Source organism: Varanus komodoensis, unplaced genomic scaffold, assembly GCF_004798865.1.
Source record: "Varanus komodoensis strain SLA01 unplaced genomic scaffold, ASM479886v1 scaffold4, whole genome shotgun sequence".
Taxonomy (NCBI): Eukaryota; Metazoa; Chordata; class Lepidosauria; order Squamata; family Varanidae; genus Varanus; species Varanus komodoensis.
The window spans coordinates 59,499,407-59,524,969 of record NW_025335941.1 but is presented as its reverse complement, the minus strand read 5'-3'; the positions used below and the strand labels follow the sequence as shown (position 1 = coordinate 59,524,969).

Below are 25,563 nucleotides of genomic sequence, written 5' to 3'. Positions count from 1 at the left end.
CCTGCCCCACTCGTGAGATTTAGTGATCGGGGGCTGGGGGGGGGGGGGGGCGGGCCGCGCTGTTTGCGCAGCGAGGGGCGCGCAGTGCACACGAGGGGGAATGCCTGATGCAGCCGGGCGGGGGCTGGCGGGGCGGGGCGGGGAGGGGAGGGGAGGGGGAGGGGCGATAATGGCCCAGCGGCAGGGAAGGGGTAGGCTGAGTCACGTGGCGCCTGCGCTGCAGGACCGGCTGCTTACTTGTCCAGAAGTTTTGCTCCGGCTCCCCCAAACCTCCGCCGCCACCTCTCCTTGGAGGGGGTGACCCAGAGCACCCAGAAGCAGGAAAAGGGGGCTGGGGGGGGGACACCTGCGGGGAGATCGCGCCTGCCACCCCTATTCCTCCTCCCCTAAAATACCATCACCGCCTCCGTGCAGGCTTCGACCCAAAGATCTGTGCGTTGGAGAGGGGTTTTTTTTGGGGGGGGGGGCGGTTGGGGGAGAACCTGGAAGCCCCACCGGCTGCGTGCTCGCATGCGGGGCAGGAAAGCAAGCAAACCTTGAGCTAGTAGTCAAGATTCCGGCTTCGGGACAGACGCACGGAGAAGTGAGAGCTTCGGAACTTCGGTTTTCACCTGCCTGGTTTCTTCTCCTTGCATTTTTGTTTTCCTAAAAAAACCGCTTCGCTCTCACGAAGCCCTAAACAAGGGCGCTATCGCAGCGAAGACGAGGTAAGTCCATAAAGAAATCGGGATGGGGCAAAGGGACTTAAGGGCCGATCCCCAAAGCAGGAGCGCTTGCCCCGGGGTAACGCCCCCCCCCCCCCCAGAGGCAGGAGATTTACTTCCAAGTAGGCGCGCGTAGTTTTGGGGAGAAGCCGATGGTCGCCGAGTGGTCTTATGGATACCTAAAGATACCCGCTGTTGGGTACCAAATGGCAGAAAAGTAGCTTCCCCTTGCTAAGTTAGGGGATGCTGCTCTGTCGACGCCTCCTCCTCATCTCTCCTCCTTTTCCCTGAGCGTTGAGATTCGCCGGATTGGGAGCCCATACTTTGAACGGGATCCCCCTGTTCATTCATGGGATTTGACCGGGACGAGTCCTATAGCAATCTCCCCTCCTCATTTTAGAATCCGAATCAATGGTTGACAGAGGATCCTGGCTCTGGGGCTGTACTGGCCTCCCTCGCCCTTTACTCCTTCACCGGAATGGCATTTCTGGCACAGGATGGGACAAGGCAAAGTCCAGTGCTCTTCCCGGCAACTTGGCTACACTTCTGCCTTCTTGCCCACTCACCTTGTCCGGCTTGCTTGGCTCACTCAGGCCCATGGACCAGCTGGCTTTTTCTTTTTCTTTTTCTTTTGCGGAGCTGCCCATCAAGGCGCACTCTTGGGAATGTTTTGCATTCATCTCGGAGGGCAAAGATGTCTTCCGCCCGGTCAGGCCACCGATCCATTTGGCCCAGTATCTCCAGGATTCTCCAACTGGTGCCCTCCAGATGTACTGGTCCATAACCTCAGCTTGGCTGAGGCTGAATGGGAATGATAGGGGTTATTGTCAGCACATCTGGAGGTTGGGGAAGGCTGGCTTAACAGACTGGCGGTGGCTCGCCAGGCTTTCGGACAGGGATCCTTCCCTCCTTTAGCCAGTAGCTGCCAGGGGTGGCACCCGGACCTTTTCCATGGCCAGCATGTGCTTGCCAGCAAGTTACAGTCCTGTGGTGAGAATAAGGTACTCTGCACATGCCCAGTGACCCTCATAATCATGTAGCGCCCTCACGACATCTCATGGGAATGAATTCCTTCATTCGCCTGTTCCCAGTGCCCCGAGAGGTACTGACAGCTGTCCATTTGGGGGGCTTTAAGAGGGGATTGGACAGAGTTGTGCAGAAGAAGCTATCCGTGGCTCCTGGTTCTGATGGCTGGGTGCCTCTTCCAGCATCAGAGACAGTATGCCCATGTGCCCCAGTTGCTGGGGAACATGGGTGGGAGGGTGCTGTTCTTGTGGGTCAGTGCAGGCCGCTGGTTATCCATTGTGTGTATAGGATGCTGGACTAGACAGATCCTTGGTCTGATTAAGCAGCATTCTTCTTATGTTCTAAGTGTCGAAAGTGAGTCTTAGATATGGTTGCAAAGTCACAACCTGGAGATTCCCAGTGTGGTTGTATTTGGCAGCAAATTGCACCAGCTCTTATCTCTCCGTCCTTCTTTTTTCATATGACTTCCACTTTCTGTTCAGTGTCCCTAGGGTTGGACAGACATATGTTATGCCACAACAATCCTGTGAGGTAGGCCAGAATGGAAGCTTCAGAAATTCCAGGCATGTCTGAGTCCTGCCCCTCCATGTGTCTGCAATACAATTGGAACCAGGGACTTCTGGCTCATAGTTTTTGCTCCTGAAAATTAAACCATGCATTCAGCCTGCCTTCTGCAAGTGCTGGGTGACTTCTTTGACCAGGTTGCGATTTTCTGGTTCTTAATCCAGATTACTTAGCAGAGAACTCGTTGGCACCTTTTGGAATGCATGCTCTAAATGTTTTGGAGGGTTACAAAAAAAAAAAAAAGTTAAGACATTCACAAATGCCATGTTAGAAAGTCTTTCAGGTCTGTGTTGTGACATGCTTACTCTGATGGCTAACAGAAGCATGCTTAACTGGTGCACAAAGAAAAGAACGACATTTGTACAAGTTTCACAATATAATGCTGTTAACACAGATTTTTCAACACAGGAGTTACTTATTTCCATGCAGCAGTGTCTGCTTTGGCACAGCTGTTTCCACCCATGCAAAGAGACACCCATACAAATTCCTTCTGGGTGGTGTTCAAAGCTGTGTATGTTTCCATTATTTGTAAGAGGCCACCCTTTATTTAAATGCAATCTATTTCCTTGCAAATGCAGCGCTTGTATCCCTAGAACCTCTCCAGACCGCAGCTCCTTTCTCAGTTGGTTCTTTGCATGTGGGAAAAGGGACTTCAGGAAGGCAACATCAAGTCTAGGGAGTGCCACCGCTTAGAGAGTATGATTGTATTCATAGCCTGCATTTTTCCACTTTCAAGGATCCCAAGGCAGCGTACATGCTCTTCCTCCTCTCCATGTTATCCTCACAACAACCCTATGAGGTAGGTTAGGCTGAGAGCCAGTGATTAACCCAGAGTTTTGCAGTGAGCTTCATGGCTGAGTGGGGACTAGAATTCAGATCTTCTTCTTTCCTTTTGGCATCAGGGGAAAACCTTTTTATTTTCCCAGTATTTTAATTGTTAACTTGTTTTAGTTAGTGGATTTATATTTTAACATTGAATGCTGGGCAACTATTATTTTTCTTTTTGGGATTAATTTGTTTTAAACCATCCCAAGACATCTAAGTATGGGATGGTCTAGAAAAGTTTTAAATAAATAAATCCCAGTTCAGCATTCTAACCACCAGGCCACCTTCCTTCTCATATCATGGCTACTTACATGGGCCACGGATATCGCTAAGAAGCACAGGGTGTTTGTACAGCGCGTTTGGTGCAGGAGACCAGCTGCCCAGTGCAGAGGCAGAGATGAGCCAGGCTGGAACTGTGACCGGTCGTGGTGTGCCAGGGCAATTCCTTCTGCCTGGGAGTTTGGGGAACAAATGCCTCTTCCCATTTCATGCCCTCCGTATGGTGTTCTTGGGCTCCCGTCATGCATGCATTCATGGCAAGGGTGTTAACTATTTCTCAGCCTGAGGGTGAAATCCACTGCGTTCCAGTGGTGGCTGCAGCAAGAGTGGCAAGGCAAAAATAGCAGTGTATTTGGGCTCTTTTCACCAGTAGCAGAAGCCTTGGGAAAGACGTGCTCATCCCTTTATAGGGGAGAGGGGAGACACGAAAGCTGGGAACCTGCAAACCTGACCAGAGGCGAGGCCCTGGGAAAGGGTGTGGCCACCGAGTGAGCCCCGGAAGGGGTTTGGGACCCAAGCGGGCTGAATTTGGCCCCTGGGGCTGGCGTTCTGCACCCTGCTTCGTGAACACTGGGTCCTCACCCGTTCCGCTCTATGGCGAGCAGAGTAGTCCTTAAGTCACACTAGATGCGGCAAAGGATGCAAGGGAAACACTTGGTGAAAAGCTCCCACCTCCTTCCCACAGTCACCTCCACAACTATTACATCTCCAAAACAGCTCCTTTGGTCTTGGTGCTCAGAAAATCAGGTAAAAATGCCTAAGAATATTGTGGATTGTACGGGAGCCCAGTGTGGTCACTGGCAAGATACGGGAGTTCATTGCTTGCTCCAGCCCTTCCCCTAGTGGGTGTCTCCTGGTTCTACACTTCTGCTTCTTTCTGGTTGTATTATTCCCTGCTGAGGGAGGTCCTTTCCCTCTCTCTCTCTCTCTCTCTCTCTCCCTCTCCCTCTCCCTCTCCCTCTCCCTCTCCCTCTCCCTCTGTCTCTGTCTCTGTCTCTGTCTCTGTCACTGCAAACTGCACTGGGCATACATCAGAGCGCTTCCGGTTTTGGGCAAGACAGAGGAACAGGGAAGTACAAGAGTGCTTGCGCTTCCTCTCCTTCTGAAGCAGCCGGTGCGGCTTTTTCTTGCTGGCAGCCAAGGAGGAGATGAAGGTGCTTCTCAGCTGCAACACTACTGTGTTCAGACTGCAGAGGAGGATCTCTAAATGCAGGGTTTCCTTCTTGCAAAACATTCCCTGTATAGAGACAACAAGTTCTCAGGGAGAAGCCTTCTCCCTGACATGCTAGCTTTCTGTGTGCAGGGATCTTTTATTTATCTGCCTTCATATGCAGGAAATTCAGTCATGTGATCCCCCACTAACATTCTGTCCAGAAAATGAGGCCCAACTTCTCAACATGCCAGTTTGGAGGTGTGGAAGGGAGAGTCAGTTAAGAGTTGGTATACAGTTTCGTTATAAACACAGAAATTCTCTGACATGTTACTATCAGAAAGAAACTTGCTTGTGGATGCAAGAACATAACGCTACCCACAAGCTCTCACTTTTATTTCAAAACTTTCAAAGAGCATAATGTAAAGCTGTTTCTTTGGAAAGAAATTAATGTTTAACTTCTTATCTACATGCCCAGTCTGTGCTCCCCTGCCTTGATTCCATGCGGTCCAAAATCTTGGGTGCTGATTATGGATTGCGGGAGCAATGTTGATTAAAAACAAACATCTAACAATAATTCATTGTTTAACGAGGTAATGGGTCGCGTGCCTGTGGCTGGGTGTCCTGTACACATTTTGTGCGGTGCATGTTTTGGAAAAGCCAGGGCACAAAGGCTGTGCATGTGAAGACAGCTGAGTAACATAATGTGTGCTTTACTGGGTAACACCCTGAGATATTAGCTATTCTACCAGCTCTACAAAGGTTTTTCTTGGTTGCAAAAGAGCTGGGCTGCAGCATTTTCAGGAATCTCTTGCAATCCATGTCAGCAAAGCAAATGTTACTAGCTTCAAAATTGTCCCCATGGACCTGTGAAGACATATGCGTGCAAAGTTGCTTATTCTGGGCAGGGTTTTGAGTAGCTTTTTCTCTATGCAGGCTGAAACCATTGGGAGCCACTGCTGCTCAGGGGGAGAGAATGACTAGATTGTAATCCCCACTATTTGAACAGGGCTGGGAAGATTTTTGAAAAATTCTCCTTTAGCCATCTGGGTTGTGAATATGGAAAGATGGTTAACAGCTGCTGTCTCTCCCATATTTGTTTTTATGCTTTCCTTTGATCAAGACTTTGTTTATTCTGGGTTTATTGTTAGCCACCTTAATTATTTTATTTGCTGCATTTGCACACTACTCCATATCTAGGCGTGGTAAACAGGAAAAATCTAAAAACAGATAAACGAATAAAAACAACACATTCAAACAAGGTAGGATTAAAACCATGGCTGGTCCGTGGAAAGGACTTCCCAGAACGAAGAGGTCTTCTTCAGATGCCCAAAGCAACACACTGGTGTTGTCTACCTGACTTTCCAGGGAAGGGAACTCCATAGAAAGGGGGCCACCCCACTGAAGGATCTTCTCTTGGTGGCGCATGTGTGGAATCACCAGGACAATGTCCTTTAATGGCTTCCATGATGGGGAAGGTCCATAAGGGAATAGGCACTCGTTCAGGTATCTGGACCCAAGTGGTTCAGGGCTTCGACCGTTAGTGCTGAAACCCGAAATCTGGCTGGTAATGAATAGGCAGGCAGTGCAGTTAGTTGCCCTGACGAAGGAGGTGCGGGCTGCAAAGAGGCTGCCCCAGCGGTTGTCTTCTGCACCAGCTCCGGCTCCCAGAACAGCCCCGCAAAGCGCATCTCGCCGTAATCCAGTCTTAAGGCTGCTGGAGGCTGTATCGCTTTGGCCAGCCCCTCCCTGTCAGGAGCAACCGCAGCTAGTGTTCCCACTGGAGGTAAGGAAAGGTGCTCCCTGCGGTCACCATTGCCAGGGGCTCCAAGTGGTGGAGCCAAGAATACACCCAGACTGAGCGTCTCCTCTTGCAGAGGGAGCTGACCCCATCCAGAACAGGAAATGAGCCTCGCTCCTCGACTTGGGAGCCACTCCTCCACAGACCTTTGTCGCGCCAGGATTCCACTTCAGCTTGTTGGCCCTCATCCAGCCCAGGGCTGAGTCCAGACACTGTTCTATGACTTGCAGTCTCTCTGATTCAGTTGTCACTGCGAGGGAGATAGAGCTGAGCATCATCAGTGTACCCATAGCACTTGGCTCAGTATCCCTGAGGACTACTCCCAGTGGCTTCGCATGGATGCTCGATAGCTCTGGAACAGGGTGGTACCATCCAGAAGCCCACAGCTCAATTGGGTGGCTATTTTTGGGGCACTGGTGATCCCATTCTCGAACATGGACCTCACGGGGAAGACTGGGACGTATGAAGATGTCTTACACAGAGATAGCCCATGGGTCTGCTTTCTCCAGTCTCCCCCAACCTGGGGCCCTCCAGAAGTGTGAGATTACAACACCCATCCTCCCCAGCAGGCATGGCCAGTGCCTGCGCTCTACGATAAGCTACTTTCCCCTTCTTCGCAGCTTTAAGTTTGCTGACCTGTAGTCACCATGAGCACCTGCAGACATAAAGTCCTGAAAAAGTGGGTGAGATGGTCCAGAGGGGACTCTAAGAGGAAGGGAACAATTGCCCTGTGGCTTCCAGAACATCTTTCTTTCAGCAAACATCCACATTATTGTTGTAAAACTGGAGAATGGAATGAAGACAAGCCCCAGGAAGTCACTGTTAAAGTAACTTTGTCAGCTGGTAACAGTATAATGCAATGATCCCATTACTTTTGCATGTGGGGCACTCTGGCAGATGTGCCAACACACCCGCTGTGTCTACCACATGTGTTGGCAGATACACTAGGCTGGACGTCCTTGCAATCTGCTTCAGCTTTTCCAGCCCGCTGTCCCATCTTGCATCCTTCAAATTAGCAGGGATTTGAGAAGCAGCAACTTGGAGAGGCTAATCTGCCAGGCTCCACATTATTGTAATCCTGGACTGCATTTTAGATACAGCCAAAAGCTTCTGTAATCCTTAAAATACCCTTTCGCTCCCTTGATTGTGTTTTTAGCAAGTTGTTCGGCCAAGGAAAGCTGTTTCGCTAGCTAACTTCTCCTTCTGTAACTTGTTTTAAGAAGCACTTTTTTGGCCACCCCTCCCCACACTTCCCTGTTAATCACTTTGGTTTCATGCCCCATGGAAAAACTGTCTTCATTGCAAGATTCAGTGGACACTTCTTTTCACCCAGGTTTTCTCTCCAGTCTTATGTTGCAGGAAATATTTTTAATTAGTAGGTTTGAAGAAACACCTCCTAAATACTAAAAGAGAGAAAGCGTGAGATTGAGAGAGAACGAAAAGGACAAAAACTTACAGAAGTATAAAATGGATGTCTTTTCTGAAAGGTGATTTGTGGTTTGCAGATATATATGGAAAATGAATCCGTGCTCTTTCCATGTCATATTCCTGAGACCTGAATAGGGCTGTCCATATTTCATCCAGATAATGTATAACGTACATCAATGACATCACTGGTCAGCTGACTGGCTGGCATTTGCCTGTGGTCAGCTGACTGCAGTCAATACTGACAAAGATTCCATGTGGTCAAGAATGCTTAGTGCTGTAATGCCTAAAGTGCATGCCAGAAGAAATTGATTCTGCAGGTGGGAACTACAACAAAATGTTGCAGTATGAGAAGTGCTTCTCTCCTTTGTTCTGGCCAGCTAAACATTCCCCCTCCCTTTGGTTTTCTGTCCTCCCCACACCTCCGATCCAGTCAACAGTCATGCCCACTGATCATGCTTAGTCTTAATTGCGCTCCAGTGTGTGTGTGTTTCCCCTTTAAGGTTCCCTCCACCAAAGATTCTTCGTATTTCTGTAAACCTATATGAACACTGGAAATAGAGGACATGAGAATTAATAGCTCGTGTGAACACAAAAAAGTAATTATCCAGTAGTTATCCCCAGTCGTTGACCTGGTTCATGCAACACCACAAGCCATGATTTGAGTGCAGCTTGTTGTTGAACCATGGGTTCTGGTGTTGTGTGAACCCAACTGTGCCAACAAACCATGGTCTGTTAATCACAAACATCCCACACTTCACAACCCGATGGATTTTCTTTGTGGGTTGTTTGCGCTTGACAAGCCCTGGTTTGTTAGCGTGACTAGGTTCGGACAACGCAACAAACTATGATTCAACAAGAACTCGTGATTCAGTGACAACCCATACAGAGCCAGTACTCTGGCTTACTGTGTTGTGTGAATCAAAACTTCGTGAGATTTACTGCACTGGCCTTACTTCTACTGGTGGAGGACTGTGTGTGTGGGTGTGCGTTGGCATGCGTGTGTGTGCTGTAATAAACTTCCCAAAGAGCTTCAGCTGTGGGGCAGGGTAGAAATGAAATAAATAATCTTAACTAGAATGAGTCTTTGCTTTGGGTACGGTGAGATAATCTACCCTTAGAAGAGGCGTAGATTTTTGTCTGTCTTTCCTTCCTCCAATCACCTCCAGAACTTCTGAGGGTGTGGAACCCTCTACCAGCCTTCCCTAATCTGGATTCATGCAGATTGTTCGGCACTCAAGGCCCATCAGCCCCCACCAACGTGCCCAAACTTTGGGGATAATGAGAGATACCAGCTGAAATTCTGGAGAGAAACCAGCACTGGAAAAGGCCTGTTAAAGTCTGTTTGGCATTGACATGCAAACATGATGATTTAACATCACTCAGCAATAAAATCCCAACAGGAGCAAGTAGTTTTTATGCCCCTCTAAAGCAAGATAAAGTTGAATCCAATTTCACATTTCTTGGGGATGGGAAGAGTTCTGCACTATATCACCCAACTCCTGTTGAGTCCCCTCTCCTTCTCCAGTCTTTTGCTAACCCCCTCCAGGTGCTGTTAGTGTTGGACAGACACTCGCCCTCTTTGGAGGCAGAATGTGCTCTCTGTGACGGCCAGCGGAGACCCCAGGCAGACGGTTCTCTTTGATACCATCTGCTGGACAAAACTGTCCACAAGACAGGAATCCACACCTGGAGGTGAGCAAAGCACCTTTCCCCCCTTTTAAGGAAAACTGGCTAATCCACAAGGGAAAAGAGGGTTGCATCCAATTAAACACTCAAGAAAGCAACGATAGAAGACCTGAAAGCTTGCACATACATTCATAGGCTCAACTCTTGAAGTATGTTACCTCCAAGGAAGGTGCAAGAGGAGAAAAGCAAGTGTGTCAGTTGTGCACTTGCAATATGCATCTCTGTTTTTCAGTCTATCTTGAATCAGTGCTGCCTCATGAGTAGTACTGATTCATGAATACCGTTAACCGGCATACCTGCCTCCACCTGGTGATCCCCAGAGGTGTTGGACTGCAACCGCAGCATCCCCAACACATCTGGAAACGCTGTTATAGCAGGCTGCTTGATGCAGAGCAGTCCCTTCCTACCAGCCCCCAGCACCATGCCAGGCAGCTCTGGGTTTGGACGGAGGAAGCTGTCCAGAAAAGGCCAGAAGGCATTTTTCCCCTTCCCCAACTGTGGGCCACCTCCTTACAGGAGAGGTTGCCATCTGCTGCATTTGAGAATGATGCTGAGCCACTCTGGCCGTTATTGGTTCGACCCCAGCTGGGTTTAGATATGCCTAAATGCCACCTCCGAGCCACAGTTTGTTTGAATAATCCTCATTGGGAGCTGCTTGGCTGCAGGGAACTGCACTGACCCCTGTGGTGCTTCAGCTGCCTGGCTAATTTTCAAACAAACCTGCTGCCCGTATTTTTCTTGATACTGTCCTAGTGCCTGCTGTTCTGTGCTGCTGGGGCCCCCTCCCCTCTGCCTGGCATTTGCACGGACAATTTGCAAGCTTGCTGTTCGAACGAGCCATGAGCAGGGATGGAGGGCCACCGGGCAGGATCTGAAAGGGTTTTTCTGTGTGTGGAAAATGGAGCTTATGGGTAAGTCTGCCCAGTCCTCTTGTTTTGCTGTCCTGCTGTAATCAGCTTCCCAAGCCAAGTCTGAGAGGGAGTCTGCTTAAATAGAAACTGTTTCTTGACGGCTGTGGAGCAAAGCACCCGCTAGGTGGCAAGAGCTGAACAGAGAGATCGTGTGTCTTACTTTCTCGCACCTCGCCTGGTGTGCCTCAGCTGTGGGATTCATCTTGTTAGCAGCCTACCGAGCTGGGGTTCTCATGGACAGAGGGTTGGGCTAGGATCAGGGAAGCCCAGGTTCAAATCTGCACTCAGCCATTGGACAACATGTCTCTGTCTTGGCTCAGCCTAACAGGGCTGTCAAAAGGTTAAAAGCGACACCTCTGCTCCTCTGATCTCTTTGGATGGAGGTCAGGTACAGAGAACATAAATATAATAAAAGGGCATACAGCTGCATGACGCTGGGTCAGACAATAAGAAGTCGTGTTTCAGTGTTTCTTGTTAAATCACAGAACTGTCAAGTTGGAAGGGGCCTTGGAAGTCTTCTATTCCAACTCCCTGTCCAGTGCAGGCTGCAACTACCCTATGGCTGGAGGTTAGCTATCCAGCCTCCATCTACACAGTCCCAGTGAAAGACAGTCCGGCAGTTGGGATGTTTCTCTTGAACTGTTGCCAGAACTTGGCTCCTTGTTGGTTCCAGTCCTTAGTTCTTTTTCCAGAGCTAAGTTGGGTCCATCTACTGCTCAACACTTAGGATGCCTCCTTGTAATCTTCTCTAAGAAATATGTGCTTAGTTCTTTGGGACTTTCTTCATAGGCCTTGGTTTCTAAACCCCGCTCTGCAAATGCCAGTCTGGTTTGTCAGCATTCTTGGATCATAGCTATGCAGAGAGCAATTTCACCATTTTACCAATGGATAAGACAGACAGCCTTGCAGGATGGCATTCAGAGGATCTTTACTGCTGAAATGAATTTGAGTCCAGGTCTTGCAAATGCATGTCCATGGTCTTGTCCAGTGAGGAGAAAACAATAATGGCATGGCTTTGCCACAGTATGCTTTTAAAACACAATAATAAACGTGTCCTTTCCCTGGAGACCTAGCATGTAAATTTTCCGCTCCTTACCAATAACAGCTCCCAAGACGCTGACAATGAAAGCAGTAGAAAGCTCGTTTTTAAATGTATAGCCAAAAAGTTTTACTTATTTTGCAAGGTGCATTAATGTTTTACCCATTAATAATAAGAGTTTCGCTTCCTTTTCTCAGACCTGTGTTCACCATGTTTGCCCTACCAGCTCTTCTCTTTCTCCTCTGGACCGCAAAGGGCGTTCTCCCCTCTCGTACCTATGGGAAGCCAACCTGGCCAGCTTACAATGTCCCAGTTGTGTTGCCACAATTAACTATTAATTTGGACAAGCCACAGTTCGATGCCAAAGCAAGGCTGGAAGTGGTGTCCCCATGTGGCCCATCTTGCCACAAGCATATCCCACTACCAACTTACGAAGAGGTGAAAGACTACCTGTCCTATGAGACGTTGTACTCCAATGGTTCTCGCACTGAGACTGAAGTTGGCATATACATCGTTACTGGAGGCAATTCAGGGGCAAAGAGCCGATCTCGGACAAAGAGGCAAATCTATGGTTATGACACCAGGTTTAGTATTTTTGGCAAGGACTTCTTGCTCAACTACCCTTTTTCCACTTCTGTGAAGTTGTCCACAGGTTGCACAGGGACGCTGGTGGCTGAAAAGCATGTCTTAACAGCAGCTCACTGCATCCATGATGGCAAGAGTTACGTCAAGGGAGCCAAGAAGCTACGGGTGGGATTCCTGAGGTCCAGGCTGAAAGACGGCAGCAAGGGGGCAAACATCAGTAGCTCTTCAGAGCCAGAGAAGATGAAATTCCAGTGGATCCGAGTGAAACGGACACACGTTCCCAAAGGATGGATCAAAGGGAATGCGAATGACATTGGTATGGATTATGACTATGCTCTGTTGGAGCTCAAGAAACCTCACAAGCGAAAATTCATGAAAATAGGTGTGAGTCCGCTAGCACGGCAGCTGCCCGGTGGGAGGATCCATTTCTCAGGCTATGACAACGATCGGCCAGGAAATCTGGTGTACCGCTTCTGCGATGTCAAAGATGAAACCTACGATCTCTTGTATCAGCAGTGCGACGCTCAGCCCGGGGCCAGTGGTTCCGGTGTCTATGTGCGGATGTGGAAGAGACAGAACCATAAATGGGAACGTAAAATTATTGGGATATTTTCTGGGCATCAGTGGGTTGACACCAATGGTTCTCCCCAGGATTTCAATGTGGCTGTTCGCATCACACCCCTCAAATATGCACAGATCTGTTACTGGATCACGGGCAACTATCAAGACTGCCGGGATGGGTAAAGATGATGAACAAGATAGTCAGGGTCCACAATTTTATAATTACCTGGGTGCAGGAATGGATGGGGAGGTTGGCCAATTTGCGAAGGTAATTCATGTTAGATAATAAGCACAGCTTTGTATTTGGCAAAGATGGCCAGGCTGGCCCTCCACACTCGGGAGCGCTGGAAGGCACTTCTCGCCCTGCCCTTGCTCCATAACTCGACTTCACCTGTTAGCTTCTCTGTGCCCATCTTATGGCATGGCCTTCCTCCTTTTGTCTGTCTCTCCGTGGCGGAGAGTTGAAGCGGCACAGGATGTCTGCATTTGACTGTTGCAACCTGCCCTGGGGTGGATCAGCACCTGTCCATGTTCCGTGCTGGTAGGCTAGCCCTCCAGTCAGTCGTGAAGCATGGTGCTGGTAAGGGGTGTTGGTGCGGAATTCTTCCATGCAACATCACTTCGCTTGACTGGTGACCTGTGCAACCTGCCCTGGGGTGGATCAGGACCCCTTGGTGCCCAATGCTGATTGGCTAGCCCTCATATCAATCATAAAACAGTGTTGGTAGGGTGTGCACCATAGTAAGGATGGCTATGTGAGATCCCTGCATGCTACTTTTCACCTCTGGACTGGTGCATACTTTCTTGTAGTCCCATGTAAATCAAGAGAGGGCAGGGCGTGTTTTCATCCTGCTGTGTCTGCTTTTAGCAGCAAGAATAGAAAAGAAGAAAAACCTTCAACTGCTGCTCCTGTGTAGGAGATAATGGGAGAGCTACCACTCCTGAATGCTTGCAGTGAGTTGAGTTCAAGCTGAAGAAGTACTTTCACCTAAAACCTTTCTGGCTTCTGGTTCAAGAAGCTATTACATTCAGAGCTCAGTGTGCGTCATGATTCTAGGAATGTAGATTAAGTGCAGAACATCGTATTAGCTGCAGGAATTTAGTCTCCTAACAATCTCAGGGTAATTTTAGCAGTGGGTCCATCACAGAAACGCAGACACTAAATTCTGGTCCTACGTACAGCCTTCGGCTCTTCTTCTGGACCGAGCTCAAGGGAAACCTCTTCTTGTGGTTTGCAGCCGAAGCCAGTCTTGTGCGGTGCTGACTGGCAACCACACAGCCATTTTGCCACTTATTGGAGCAAGGCTGTGCAAGGTGCAGATTGGCTTGTCCTTGTCTTAGTAACACCTTGTTCCAGTCTAAAAATAGATTTTCTAAGGTAAAATATGCCTTCAAATGTGTTTAAAACGTTTGTTAAAAGTGAAACATAACCGCAAACAAAGCCTTCCTAAAGTGTGAGAGAGGTAAAAAGAGGAAGGGACACGTGGGATGCAATCCAGGCAGCTGTTGTTCATGTGGTGGAAAAATCCACACTTCCTGTCTGTATACGAGGTATAACCTCAGCAGGCATTTCAAAAACAAAGCAAGTTTCCAGTCCTTGTGGATGCAGGCGTATGTTGGAAAGCGACATTTCAGGACGGAAAGAAGCCCAGGGGTTAGAGAGAGGCTTCAGAGCTCTGCATTGCTTGCTTTTCCTCCCCAGAATAGAATAATGCATTGAGCAATTAAGGGAAAAGTGTATTTTGCTTAATTATGCAGATGGCAGAATTCGGCTTCTGGGTCCAAATTCCCCATCTGGCCCTTCATGCTTCCTCATCCTGGTCCCAACTCCTTTGCCTCAACAGCTGATACTTTGGTCATTTCCCAGCTTTTCTGCAGGTTTTTCCCCCCATTCAGAAAACTTTATTCCTGGCTTAGTTCTTGGCACTAAGAAATTTAAGCTGAAATAGGATGGCGGTTAAGGTCCCTGCTTTTACTTTTGGTCCATCCAACACTGAAATGCAACCCCTGCTGACTTCTCAGAAACGGACTTGGGCCTTCAGAAAAAGAATTGGACTGCACCCTTGCAGTTGTGATTTCCAGGAGTACATTTACCTGAGCTTAAACTGCCCCAGTGCTGTTTTCCATGTGAGAAATCCATACATGCATCACCCCCTGCCCTCATTCCTGTTTTTGTTGTGTGGTCTTCTCTTTCCTAACTTTTCCAGTGTTCCTTAACACCTGGAACACAGGCTAGAATGTTACAAAAACATCACATTAGCAATACAGATGGGAAGTAGGTTTGAGAAGAAGATGGCGAAGACCTGTCTGTCCAGAGTTTGGCGACCTGGTTTCACACTGTTCTTACAGAACACACGGTGCTCCTGAGAGGTCAACTCCTGTCTTGCTATGCAACACTGGAATGGTCATTTTGCATCAGGAATGAAGTCCTTTGGGGAAGTCTCTGAAATGGTCTGTTGTCCATGACAATGTCTTGTCTTTCCAGCTACCACTGGCTGGTTGAGCCTCCTTCAGTGCTTCACAAACAGAGAGTTTCTCTGATGGATTTTGCCCCTGTAACCAGTTCAGATCATGGTTTAGAGGAGTGGAGTTGGTTCCATCTTCCATCTGCTCATTGCCCCATGTTCTGTGGGACAGTGGTCCCTGGGATTAGACTACAATGGCAATACAAGCTAGCGTAAACCTTGCTTTACAAGCAGGTCAGTCCATGGTTTCTGATTATGCCTTGTGCTGAACTATCACAAACCACGGTTTGCCATGCTGTGTTATGAAGGCTCATCGTCTGAACTGAATTAAAGCTCCTGGAAGACAATGTTTCTCTTTCTGCCTTAGTGTCATTCAAGGTGATGGAGGAACTTGGAGTCTGAGACACTTTCTTGTCCCCCTGAAGCTTCCAAAGCTGGGCATGATGTGAGAAGCAAGACCCACAATCCCTGAATCCTCTTACGTACCAGCAGACTTGGCCAGGGGAGTGGTCTTTTCCGCTGTATGGAAAACTGCGGCAATGTAGAAGAGCTCGCCAAGCTTCCCATCTATGTGGGTCCCTAGGGAGGCCTCGGCACTCTGCATATTACATGCCACGCTCTATAGGTCTGGCAAACGAGACTGTGGACAAGAGTAAACATATACCAAGAGATGCAGATTTGCCTATTGTTTAGAGGTTGCAGCATTAAGCTTTCATTCTTGCTGTGTGTGTGTGTGTGTGTGTGTGTGTGTGTGTGTGTGAGAGAGAGAGAGAGAGAGAGAGAGAGAGAGAGGTGCAGAAGATGTCTGAGAACATGGAGATGCAGCACAGAACAGAGCCAGAAGGGCAGCTGTGTGCCCACGGGATGTCCCATGGAGCTGCATTTTCTTGCCAGAGTGGACAAAACCCAAATCAGCTGAATTAGAATCCGTCTGTGGAGCTCTTCCCCACCCTGTGCTTCATATGCAGATTCAAAAAAAAAAAAAAAACCCTTTCCACCCTATTGAAGTCTCTAGGGTAGTAATTTGACTCTGGGATGGTGCTTTATGTTTTCTTTGCTTCCCCTTTGGAACACCACAACCACCTGGTGATACACCAGGCATAGCTTTTACACACCGTGGGAGCTGTTCTTTCCTGATGCATGTGTAGTTACTAAAGCTTTAAAGGGATACGCAGAAAATCCTTTTTGTGTGTTCGACCAAAAAAGAAAAAGCCCAAACGTCTGCCTCCCTTCGTTGTAGACACCTGATTTGGGGGGGGGGGGGGTTGCTGGGGCGTGTCTATTTTTGAATGTATCACCTTCAATTGAGAGCGTATATGAAACTTTGGCACAGAGAATCTTGTACATACTTAGACGCATTTGCCAGAAATGGAAACATTAATTGTAATTCTACTTCTTTTGTAAGGATGTTAAATACAACACAGTTTTATCAGCCTCCATGGTGATGCTGCTTTGTTGGGTGTTCGTTCCTTCGCCATGCTCTTGTAGAAGCCCGAAGATCGTTTTGGGTACTTCTTACCCACCAAGCTCCTGCCTATCTACCCACCAAGGAGTGGGAAGCCCTTAAGGAGAGAATTCTAGAAACTGCACAATCGCCCAGACTTCTCTCCCTCTGCAGCAAAGACTGGACAATGCATGGTCAGCCCTGCTTTTAGGTACTTCCCTGACCCTCCCTCTCAGAGGCACCTGTTCTCACAACCTCTTTCATGGGCAGGAAGGTCATCGATGGCTACAGCTCCTGAGAGTGATATATGACCTCCAGTACGGGCGGCAGCCTGCCTCTGCATCCTCGTTTCTGGAGAACATGAATAGGAGGCTGGGATTGTTCTGTCCTGCTAATGGAGGCATCTGGTGGCCCGCTCTGGTAACAGGCTTTGGCCTGCTCCAGCAGGGTTCATCCTACACTTTTGGGTGACACAGAAAGGCTTGGGCCCAGTGGGGTCATGCAGAGGGAGGGAGGGAGGGATTGAAAGGAGAAGGCAGCCATTACCTGTCAGGGGAACCAAGCATTGCATGCAGCTCGAGCGAGCAGTATAAAGGAAACTTCATAAAGAGCAGCCAGCTGCTGAGCAGCCAACAGCTTCTGCCTGATCTATTGTAGTGCCCTTTTCAGCAGGGTGCAGCACTTGGTTGGACTTGCTTCCAGGCATGCATGCATAGGATGGCGCCTTCTCTTTCTCCCTGTGTTTAAGAAGTGGGTGCCAAACGTGTAGGCACCCACACACACACACTTGCAGCTCCGTCCTATGGCAGGCAAGTGTGACTCGGATTCCAGTGACTTAGAATTTGGCCTTTGGGGGCCATCCAGAGCCTGTTAGTGTCACTAACCAAAAGACACAGTTCCATATTTCCTTCACAAATTGTTTTGTAAGAAGAAGCAAAGATGAAAGAAGAGTGGAAAAACACGGGAGGATTAACTGTGGAAGACATTGCCCTCTGGACGCTCCAGGAAATTCTACCGGTGAATCCTCATTTCAGCTTGATGACAACCTGGAAAAGCACCTGGAGGCACCAGCCTAATCCTCACCGGACTTGTTCCTGGGCTGTACTGCAGGAGGCAGGCAGACATTCACATGCTGGAATGCATTTTTGTAGATTTAAAAAAATCCCTGCACATAGAAATCTAGACAATTCCTTACATGCTGGCTTTCTTTGTGCAGGATGGGCTTTGTATGGTGGAGCATTTCATCCCTGCGGCTTGCATCATCCATCTGAAGAGGTGCCCCATAAACCCAGCTGGAGCACCCCATGAGAACCAAGAAGGCCATGCTCTCGAGGTAGTGCCAGTTCCAGGCTGATGTACTCAAGGCTCTCGGTTTTCCCAAGGAATGCGTGGGGAAGAGCTAGAAACTGAATCACAAGAGCAGGGTGATTTTGTGCTCCTCTGCACATTATTTTAGCACCATAAATTTGGGATGTGTGAGGAATCCTGCAAGGGGGTGAAAAATCAGATAGATTTTCAAAATTCACTCCCCTGGATTCCAGTTAATTTGACCCATGTTGGCAGTGACTCCTTGTTTTCTACTTGAATTTTTTCCCAGATGAACAGTTTTTCCTTCTAAACACTAAGGAAATTTGCACATATTCTATGCCTGCAAATCAGGAGCTGGAAACCATGTAGTTCTAGGGTGATCTGTGCAAATCATGCTACCCCAATGTAATTTCTGCCTTCCAAATGGTGCCAGTCCTGTGTTTTATGCAAATTGCATGGATTTGCAAAATGTGCGCAAATTGCACAAAAGCAGCTATTTCCACGAATTTCCTTAGGGGTTTCTAAATAAAAAGTACAAAGCTCATCTGAGAGATGAAGCTCTACAGACCACACCCCACCTGGACTTGGCCTGCTTCTGAACATCAGATCAGAAGTAGGCAGGAAGCCTACCAAATGACCTGGGCTTCCCAGCTTTGGCACATCCCCACCATGAATCCACAAACTCTCTGTACTTAAGCTTCCAGGGGCAGCCCTGAATTGTTCCCACTTGAACTTTTCTTGAGAGCAAACACGATACACACTTGAAATTCCTCTCTGGGTTGCAATCAGTGCTTCTTGAAGGCAACAGGGCATATAGACATGCTGTCCTTGGGAGCAGAAGCTTTCAGTGCTGGAAAAAGCAAGCAAAGACAGCTGGGTTGACCCAACCAGAGGAGGCTGCTGTGCAGCTGAGCATTTGGGGAGACCCAAGTGGATCTCCGCCCTTTCCTAGGATGGAAAAGGAGGAAGAAAGTGCTGTATGTAGAACTCCTAAACAAGCAGAAAGATGGCTTGTTTGCCTCTGGCCAAACCGTGCCAGTTGTTGTCCTACTTCTGTGACACCTTGGACCTATTTTATTTATTAAATTTATATCCCGCCTTTGTCCCATTGTGGAACTCAGGGTGGTAACATGCAGTCTCCAGGTGGTCTCCCCTCCAAGTTCAGGCCAGCCCGAGCCCTGCTTAGCTTCAACATGACAAGGCCTTCAGACCATACTCTGGACTTACACAGCAGTTATATGTTTACCTCCAAAGTGTTTATACTGCTTCTTTAAAAAAACAGCCAAACAAGAAAAAAGCCTAACTCTGAAGTTGTGTACAAAAATAAATATATAAGACCAATGAAACACATTTCTTTAAAACAAGTAATCAGGATATCATTCAACAGTAAAATTAAGTGGTCAGATGGAAATAATGCTTGAAAGAAGAACTGACCCACCCAAAAGAGTGGAGGCCTAGGAACCTCAAGGGTTCCCAGGGTTCTCGCTTGAGTTCCCAACCTCAAGCAAGAACCTCAAGCTCTTGGAAGTGCTGAGGTTGCAACAGAGAAGACCCTGCTTCTTGTGGTGGCTAATTTGGCCCCTGCAGCAGGGGGAATATGTAGGGTCTTGACTTGCAGAACTCAAGTGCTGGGAGCAAGGCCGGCCCTGTTATTGGACCGAGTGTGGCAGCTGCTTCAGGACTTGGAAGCAGGGGTGGAGCCAAGTTGCCAGAGGACAGTGTTGTCATGGCCTGGCCTGTAACCCCTGCTGCCCTTAGCTGTAGCGAAGAATGCAGTCCCTCTTGGGTGGTCTGGTTGGCTTCCGTGCATAGAATTGGTTGGACTGAGGAGATCATGTCCGGGCTGAGACATGTTCAGTGGCCCAAAGAATGACAGCCAGGAGATCAAAGCCAAGGAACAACCTGGAGTTAGAATTGAGGCCAAGGCAGGGATTACTAGCCAGGAGAAGGAAGGCAGAGCCTTAGGCAGAATGCTTAGTGTCTGCATTCATCTGTATATCTGAATCTAATTCAGCTAAATGAATAAATAAATATTTGCAGATATCCTGGGGGTGGGGTGGGTTCTCTTAGTCTTTCTGACAGCAGAGGAGAATTTCCCCATTTTTTAATTTTTAAATATACATCAGTTTGAACATGCCCATAGTAATGAATTTATTTATTTAAAGCATTTCTATTGTATCCAATTACAGAAAGTCTCAGGACAGTCCTACAGTAGAAAGCACAGCATCACATCTTGTATAAAAACTCAATTAAAATAGCAATTAAACCTTGAAATGATGGGAAAATAAGAAAAGGTTTTGGCCAGGTGCCAAAAAGAATAAAGTGGTGGTGCCAGGTGCACCTATCTGGGAGCTTATTCCATAAATGGGGTGCCACCGCAGAGAAGGCCCTTCTCTGGGTAGCCACTATCCTAGCCTCCTTCAAAGAGGGCTCCCAAAGAAGGACCTTCAAGCCAGATCTTAAGGGGCAGGCAGTCACACAGGGAAGGAGATGCCCCTTCAGATAGGAGAGAAATACATACAAAATGCAAAATACTAGCAATTACACATAAGATTCAGCAGAAGGGAGCCAGGGAGCCCAGTAAGTACCGCTTTGTACATGGCATCTATATGCAGATACAACAGCACCTGCTTATCACATACCTCTGATAAAAAGGCCCACAAGAGGGCAGGGAAAGGCTGCAAACCTGGCACAGCCCCTGGTCCACGTGTCCCAAAGAGATAAGGCTGTGGCTCTGAAAACCACTTGGAGACGTACCTGGAATGACAGCAAGGATCATGGGAACAGAAAACAGCATGTCCTAGGAGTGATGATTGTTAGAGCTTTGGATAAGAAGAAAGATTAGAAAGATGTCAGGTGTTACCCTGATTTAGTTTCTTGTTTCCTTCCACTGAAAGATTTTGCTCCCTCTTCCACTGAAACCCGAACTGGCAAGTGATGCTTCCCATCCCCACCAAAAAGTCCACGTCCAAGGTGGCTGGCTCAGCGTGCGATTCTTGCGTGCCCTGCTAATCGTCAGTCTGCCACAGGGGTCAGTGGGGATCAGCGCCATTTTTGCATTTGCAAATGTCCAGAGTTCTGCTTAACAGGTTGCTCCTTAAAAGACTCTTTACATGTAGGAGTAATTCACAGGAAGTCAGAGTCCCACATCCAGCCCACTAATAGCTAATGCAAATGAAGAGGGCTGAAAAAGGAGATAAAACGGGGTCAGTGAGAAACCAAAGGGGAACGTCACTGTTTGCAGGAGTAAGAAAGCATCTTTCAGAACTACAGCCCTTAATGAGAGAAGCCTTCTAACATAGCTATCGGCAAGAACCAAGCAGGTGCATGGAATGTTGGACGGGGGCTGGAAAAGAAACAGGAAAACGACAACAACAAGCCTGCCTAGAAGATGGTCTCTGCGGGAGAAAGAAGGTACAGACTTCCATCAAACCTGGGATTCTTTTTATTATTGGCTAGAGAAACAGGACTATGCATAGACTTAAACATGTTTATAGTTTAACAAAAAGGAAAAATGTGGGGGGCTGACCCAGTAAGTATGATGTTTTCGATGATTAATACTTCTTAGTTTCTTTTTGTTAGGTATATTAAGAATAAAACCTATTCCAAAAAAAAAAAAAAAAAAAAAAACCAACACCCTGCCTAGTAGGAATGTTGTTGTTGTTGCTAGTTGCAAAGTCGTGTCCAACCCATTGTGACCCCATGGACAACATTCCTCCAGGCCTTCCTGTCCTCCACCATCCCCCGGAGTCCACCCAAGCCCACACCCACCACCCCAGTGACCCCATCCAGCCACCTCTTTCTCTGCCATCCCTTCCTCCTTTTGCCGTCAATCGTTCCCAGCATCAGGCTCTTCTCCAGGGAGTCCTTCCTTCTCATTAGGTGGCCAAATTATTTGAGTGTCATTTTCAGGATCTGGCCTTCTAAAGAGCAGTCAGGGCTGATCTCCTCTAGGACTGACCAGTTAGATCACCTTGGGGTCCAAGGGACTCGCAGGAGTCTCCTCCAGCACCACAATTCAAAGGCCTCAGTCCTTCGGCGCTCAGCCTTCCTTCTGGTCCAGCTTTCACAGCCATACATTGCAACTGGGAAAACCATAGCCTTGACTATACGCACTTTTGTCGGCAGGGTGATGGCTCTGCTTTTTAGTATGCTGTTTAGATTTGCCATAGCTTTCCTCCCCAGGAGCAAGCGTCTTTTAATTTCTTGGCTGCAGTCCCCATCTGCGGTGATCTTGGAGCCCAGAAAAATAAAATCTTTCACTACCTCCATTTCTTCCCCATCTATTTGCCAGGAAGTGAGAGGACCAGATGCCATGATCTTAGTTTTCTTAATGTTGAGTTTCGAGCCAACTTTTGCGCTCTCCTCCTTCACCTGCATCAAGAGGCTCTTTAGTTCCTCTTCACTTTCTGCCATGAGAGTGGTACCATCTGCATATCTGAGGTTGTTGATACTTCTCCCAGCAATCTTAATTCCAACTGGTGATTCATCTAGCCCCGCCTTTCATGCTCTGCATATAAGTTAAATAGGCAGGGTGACAGTATACAGCCTTGCCAAACTCCTTTCTCAATTTTGAACCAGTCAGTGGTTCCATGTCCAGTTCTCACTGTTGCTTCTTGACTCGCATGAAGGTTTCTCAAGAGACAAATAAGATGGTCTGGTGCTCCCATCTCTTTAAGAACGTGCCACAAATTGTGGCAAGAAGGAATGTGTAGCTAGAAAACCCCAGCGTGAACACACATCGCATGTCCTACTTATCCAAAACAACATTATGCAGGAATTGCCTCTCTATCCCTAGACAGGTGTCCAGGCGGCAACATGGAAATGCTGAGCTCCATTTGCCTTTGATCTTGGCGCACCTTGGATGCACCACTGAATCCGACCTACTACATGGGACTCACTTTTTTTAAAAAGTTACATTTACTAAATATGTCTTTTTAAAATTTCTTTTGGGGGTTTGCTGCATGAGGTGCACTCCTGTTTCCTTGCTCGTGGCCACTTCACCAAAGGTTCAGCTTCTGGATTCTTTGCAGGAATAAGAAGGGCAGCTTTGCATGTATTTTTGTGTGTGGTTCATTACACAACCACAAGGTGGTGCTGTGATATAGTGAACTTGTAGAAATAAACATTTGTTTTAGTACAGTTTAAAGTGTCAGCCATATAATAGCTTGTTTTCCTTACTCTACAAAAAGAACAGAAATGCTAGGAAACCCTGGATGTTGTGTAAAGTGCCCTGTGAGTCAGCAATTGTAAGTAAACAATAAATGCCTCATGTAGAGAACTGCTTAGGTCTATAATGGGCCATAAGCCTCTTGTTTTGCTGTCAATAAAGTTTGCTTAAATTGGTGCTCATGTGGAAGATGGAGTGCATAGGTGGGAAAAAGAAGATATCCTACAAGAAAAAGAAGATATCCTTCAAAATGTTCATGTTTGATAGGAGATACAAGGCTTGATGTCAGCCTTCCAGCTCCCTCTCCAGGATATATTAAGATAGATATGTGCTTAATTAACAATGTATAAGATAAATAGACTCAACTTCGGGTTTGTGACTGGCCCAAAGTCATTCAGCTTCATGGTCCAAGAACTTCATGGCTGAGTGGACACTAGAACCCAGAACTGCCAGGTCCCCAGTCCAGCACTCTGACCAGCACGCTGCACTGGCCCATATGATGTGGAAGGGAGAATTGGTCACTGGAGAAGAAGAATGCCTGGATGCTTGCAGGCATTCCTCCTCCTGATCCTCCTTCCATCTCTCAGGCACTTGGTCGCTCATGTATTGGCCCTCTGGGCTGGTAGCACTGCTGCTTAATGCCAGGTTAGTCCATAAGGATACAAAGCCCTTCCATGGTTTGATTGATGAGCATAGATCTGTGAGGGAGCCCAACTGAGTCCGGGGTGGTTGAGCTGGGTCGGGTGCCCATCTCTACCTAAGTTCTTCACGTAGCACCAACTAAGCCCACTTCTCCCAGAATATTTTCTTCCATGTTGTTACCTCAGAATCTGAATCAGATTGGGAAGAAAAAGTGGGGTTGGACTTCTTAGCTGAAATCCCATCATGGCCTTGACATCATTTTCCGAAGGGAAATTTCTGGGATGCAGCTTGGGGGCGTTCTGCAGAAAGGGGTTCCGGTGGCAACCACTAGAAAACATCATGCAGCTGTCCCAACCTGAAGTCCTCCAGATTTCTTGGGCCGCAACTCCGAGCATTCCTGGCCACCGGCCCTGCTTTCTGAGGCTGATGGAAGTTGCTGTAAGGCTCTAGGCACTAGGTTAGGGAAGGCTGAGTTATTTCATCTTTTTAATTCTTTTTGCAGCCTGTCTACAGTGAGGAAGAAAAAAGATAGACGCCGCGATGGGAAAATACAGAGGAGGCTGAGAGAGGAACATGCCATTAGCTGGAAGCCCTGTACAATTCAGTGGACAAGGAAGTGCAACTGGGAAACACGCACCTCTTAGGGAAGCTTGTGACTGCCAGATGCATAGGCTGTGGAATTAAAATTAGGATCCACTGAGCCCCACGAGGCTTCGTAGCAGTGATAAAGGGGTCTGGAATATTTCAAGGAGGACAAACCGTGGGGGAGAGGAAGCACCCAGCTCTGGCAATCTTTCCTCATTAGCCTTATCTCAACCTCTCTGTCCCTTCCTTTTAAGTTCTCTTGTTCTACTTGCACTACAGCATTCAATGATGCCTTTTGATAAAAAGCTCTGTCCTTGAGTGTATTTATAGCCCCATTAACCTTAATCACCTTAAATGGTAATTGCTTTTCTATCAACCTCTCCTTCCTGATGGCTGCCAGTTTGTCTACAATTATGATTCTTTCTTTCCGGAGTAGAAAAAGGGGTCTTTGCAGCGTGAAGCTATCCATTCCTGAACCATCTATGAAAGCGAGAGTCACCTTGCCTACTTTTTCTATGCTTTTGTCAGCTCCATGGCAGACCAAATCGAAAAGGTGAAGCTCTTCCTGGCAAAAGGGAAATGGTCTCCCTGTTGGATTTCTCCGGGGGAGACAGGCCTAAGGCCAGTTCACCTGGCATGGGATCTGTGCCGCCAATTGTTCCATAGCCACGCTGCCCCACTGGCTTTTGCACACGCGTGGCAAACATCCATCGGGAGGTGGACTGCAGGCAAACATGCCGTGTATGAGATTCTCAGTCATGCGAGGGCCTTTGCACATACAGACACACACACACACACATGCTGGGTGCACCAGTGTCCTCTGTGCATGGCATTGTAGCTGGGACGACGCTGGAGTGGTGGGGCTGTGTGGCAAAGACCACCGCGTTGAGAGTTGGGATTCCTCCCTGGACACATTCGCAGGCCACACCCTTCTTGCAAAATGTACTTCATGGACCAAAGCGTTTTCCAGATGCACAAACACCTGGAATGAATCTCTGAGCCTGCACAGAGTGGTTTGTTTAACCCAATCTAGTATTCACCTCCAAAAACTCTCCTCATGAGCATGCCTTCAGGAGGCATCTTCTGAAAATGGGCATGCTTCCTCTCTGTGTGCCTGTCCTCTAACTGGGCCACCCTCCTCTGCTGCCACCGCATCATCGGGTCTGGAGTTGTGTCCACCTTGCCTGAATCTAACAAACTCCCCTGCTCCAAGTCCCTTCCCACCAACTGTACATCTTTGTTCTTCCCAGAGTTAGACCTTGAGATAACCAAGATTTAAGAAAGGTGCAGGTAAATTAGAAAGGGTCCAGAGGAGGGCAACAAAAATGATCCAGGGTTTGGAAGCACTGCCCTGTGAGGAGAGGCTGAGGGAACTGGGCATGTTCAGCCT

At 47.9% G+C, this 25,563-nt stretch overlaps 1 protein-coding gene and 1 long non-coding RNA gene across 3 annotated transcripts; both read left to right on the top strand.

Annotated features, from left to right (window-relative positions):
- Positions 1–234: 234 nt before the first annotated feature.
- PRSS23 (serine protease 23) lies at positions 235–16,459 on the top strand. Of its 2 annotated transcripts, none has more exons than XM_044442388.1 (2): positions 235–707; positions 11,611–16,459. In XM_044442388.1, the coding sequence occupies exon 2, from the start codon at positions 11,624–11,626 to the stop codon at positions 12,740–12,742; it is 1,119 nt and encodes a 372-aa protein (XP_044298323.1). In that variant the 5' UTR covers positions 235–707; positions 11,611–11,623; the 3' UTR covers positions 12,743–16,459. The 2 variants fall into 2 exon arrangements, with proteins under 2 accessions (XP_044298323.1, XP_044298324.1); XM_044442389.1 differs by lacking the exon at positions 235–707 and adding an exon at positions 3,274–9,469.
- A 3,789-nt stretch (positions 16,460–20,248) lies between these two features.
- LOC123029215 lies at positions 20,249–24,478 on the top strand. Its single transcript, XR_006415882.1, has 2 exons — positions 20,249–21,190; positions 24,091–24,478. It is a non-coding gene; the product is annotated as an uncharacterized LOC123029215 (long non-coding RNA).
- The last annotated feature ends 1,085 nt before the right edge of the window (positions 24,479–25,563 follow it).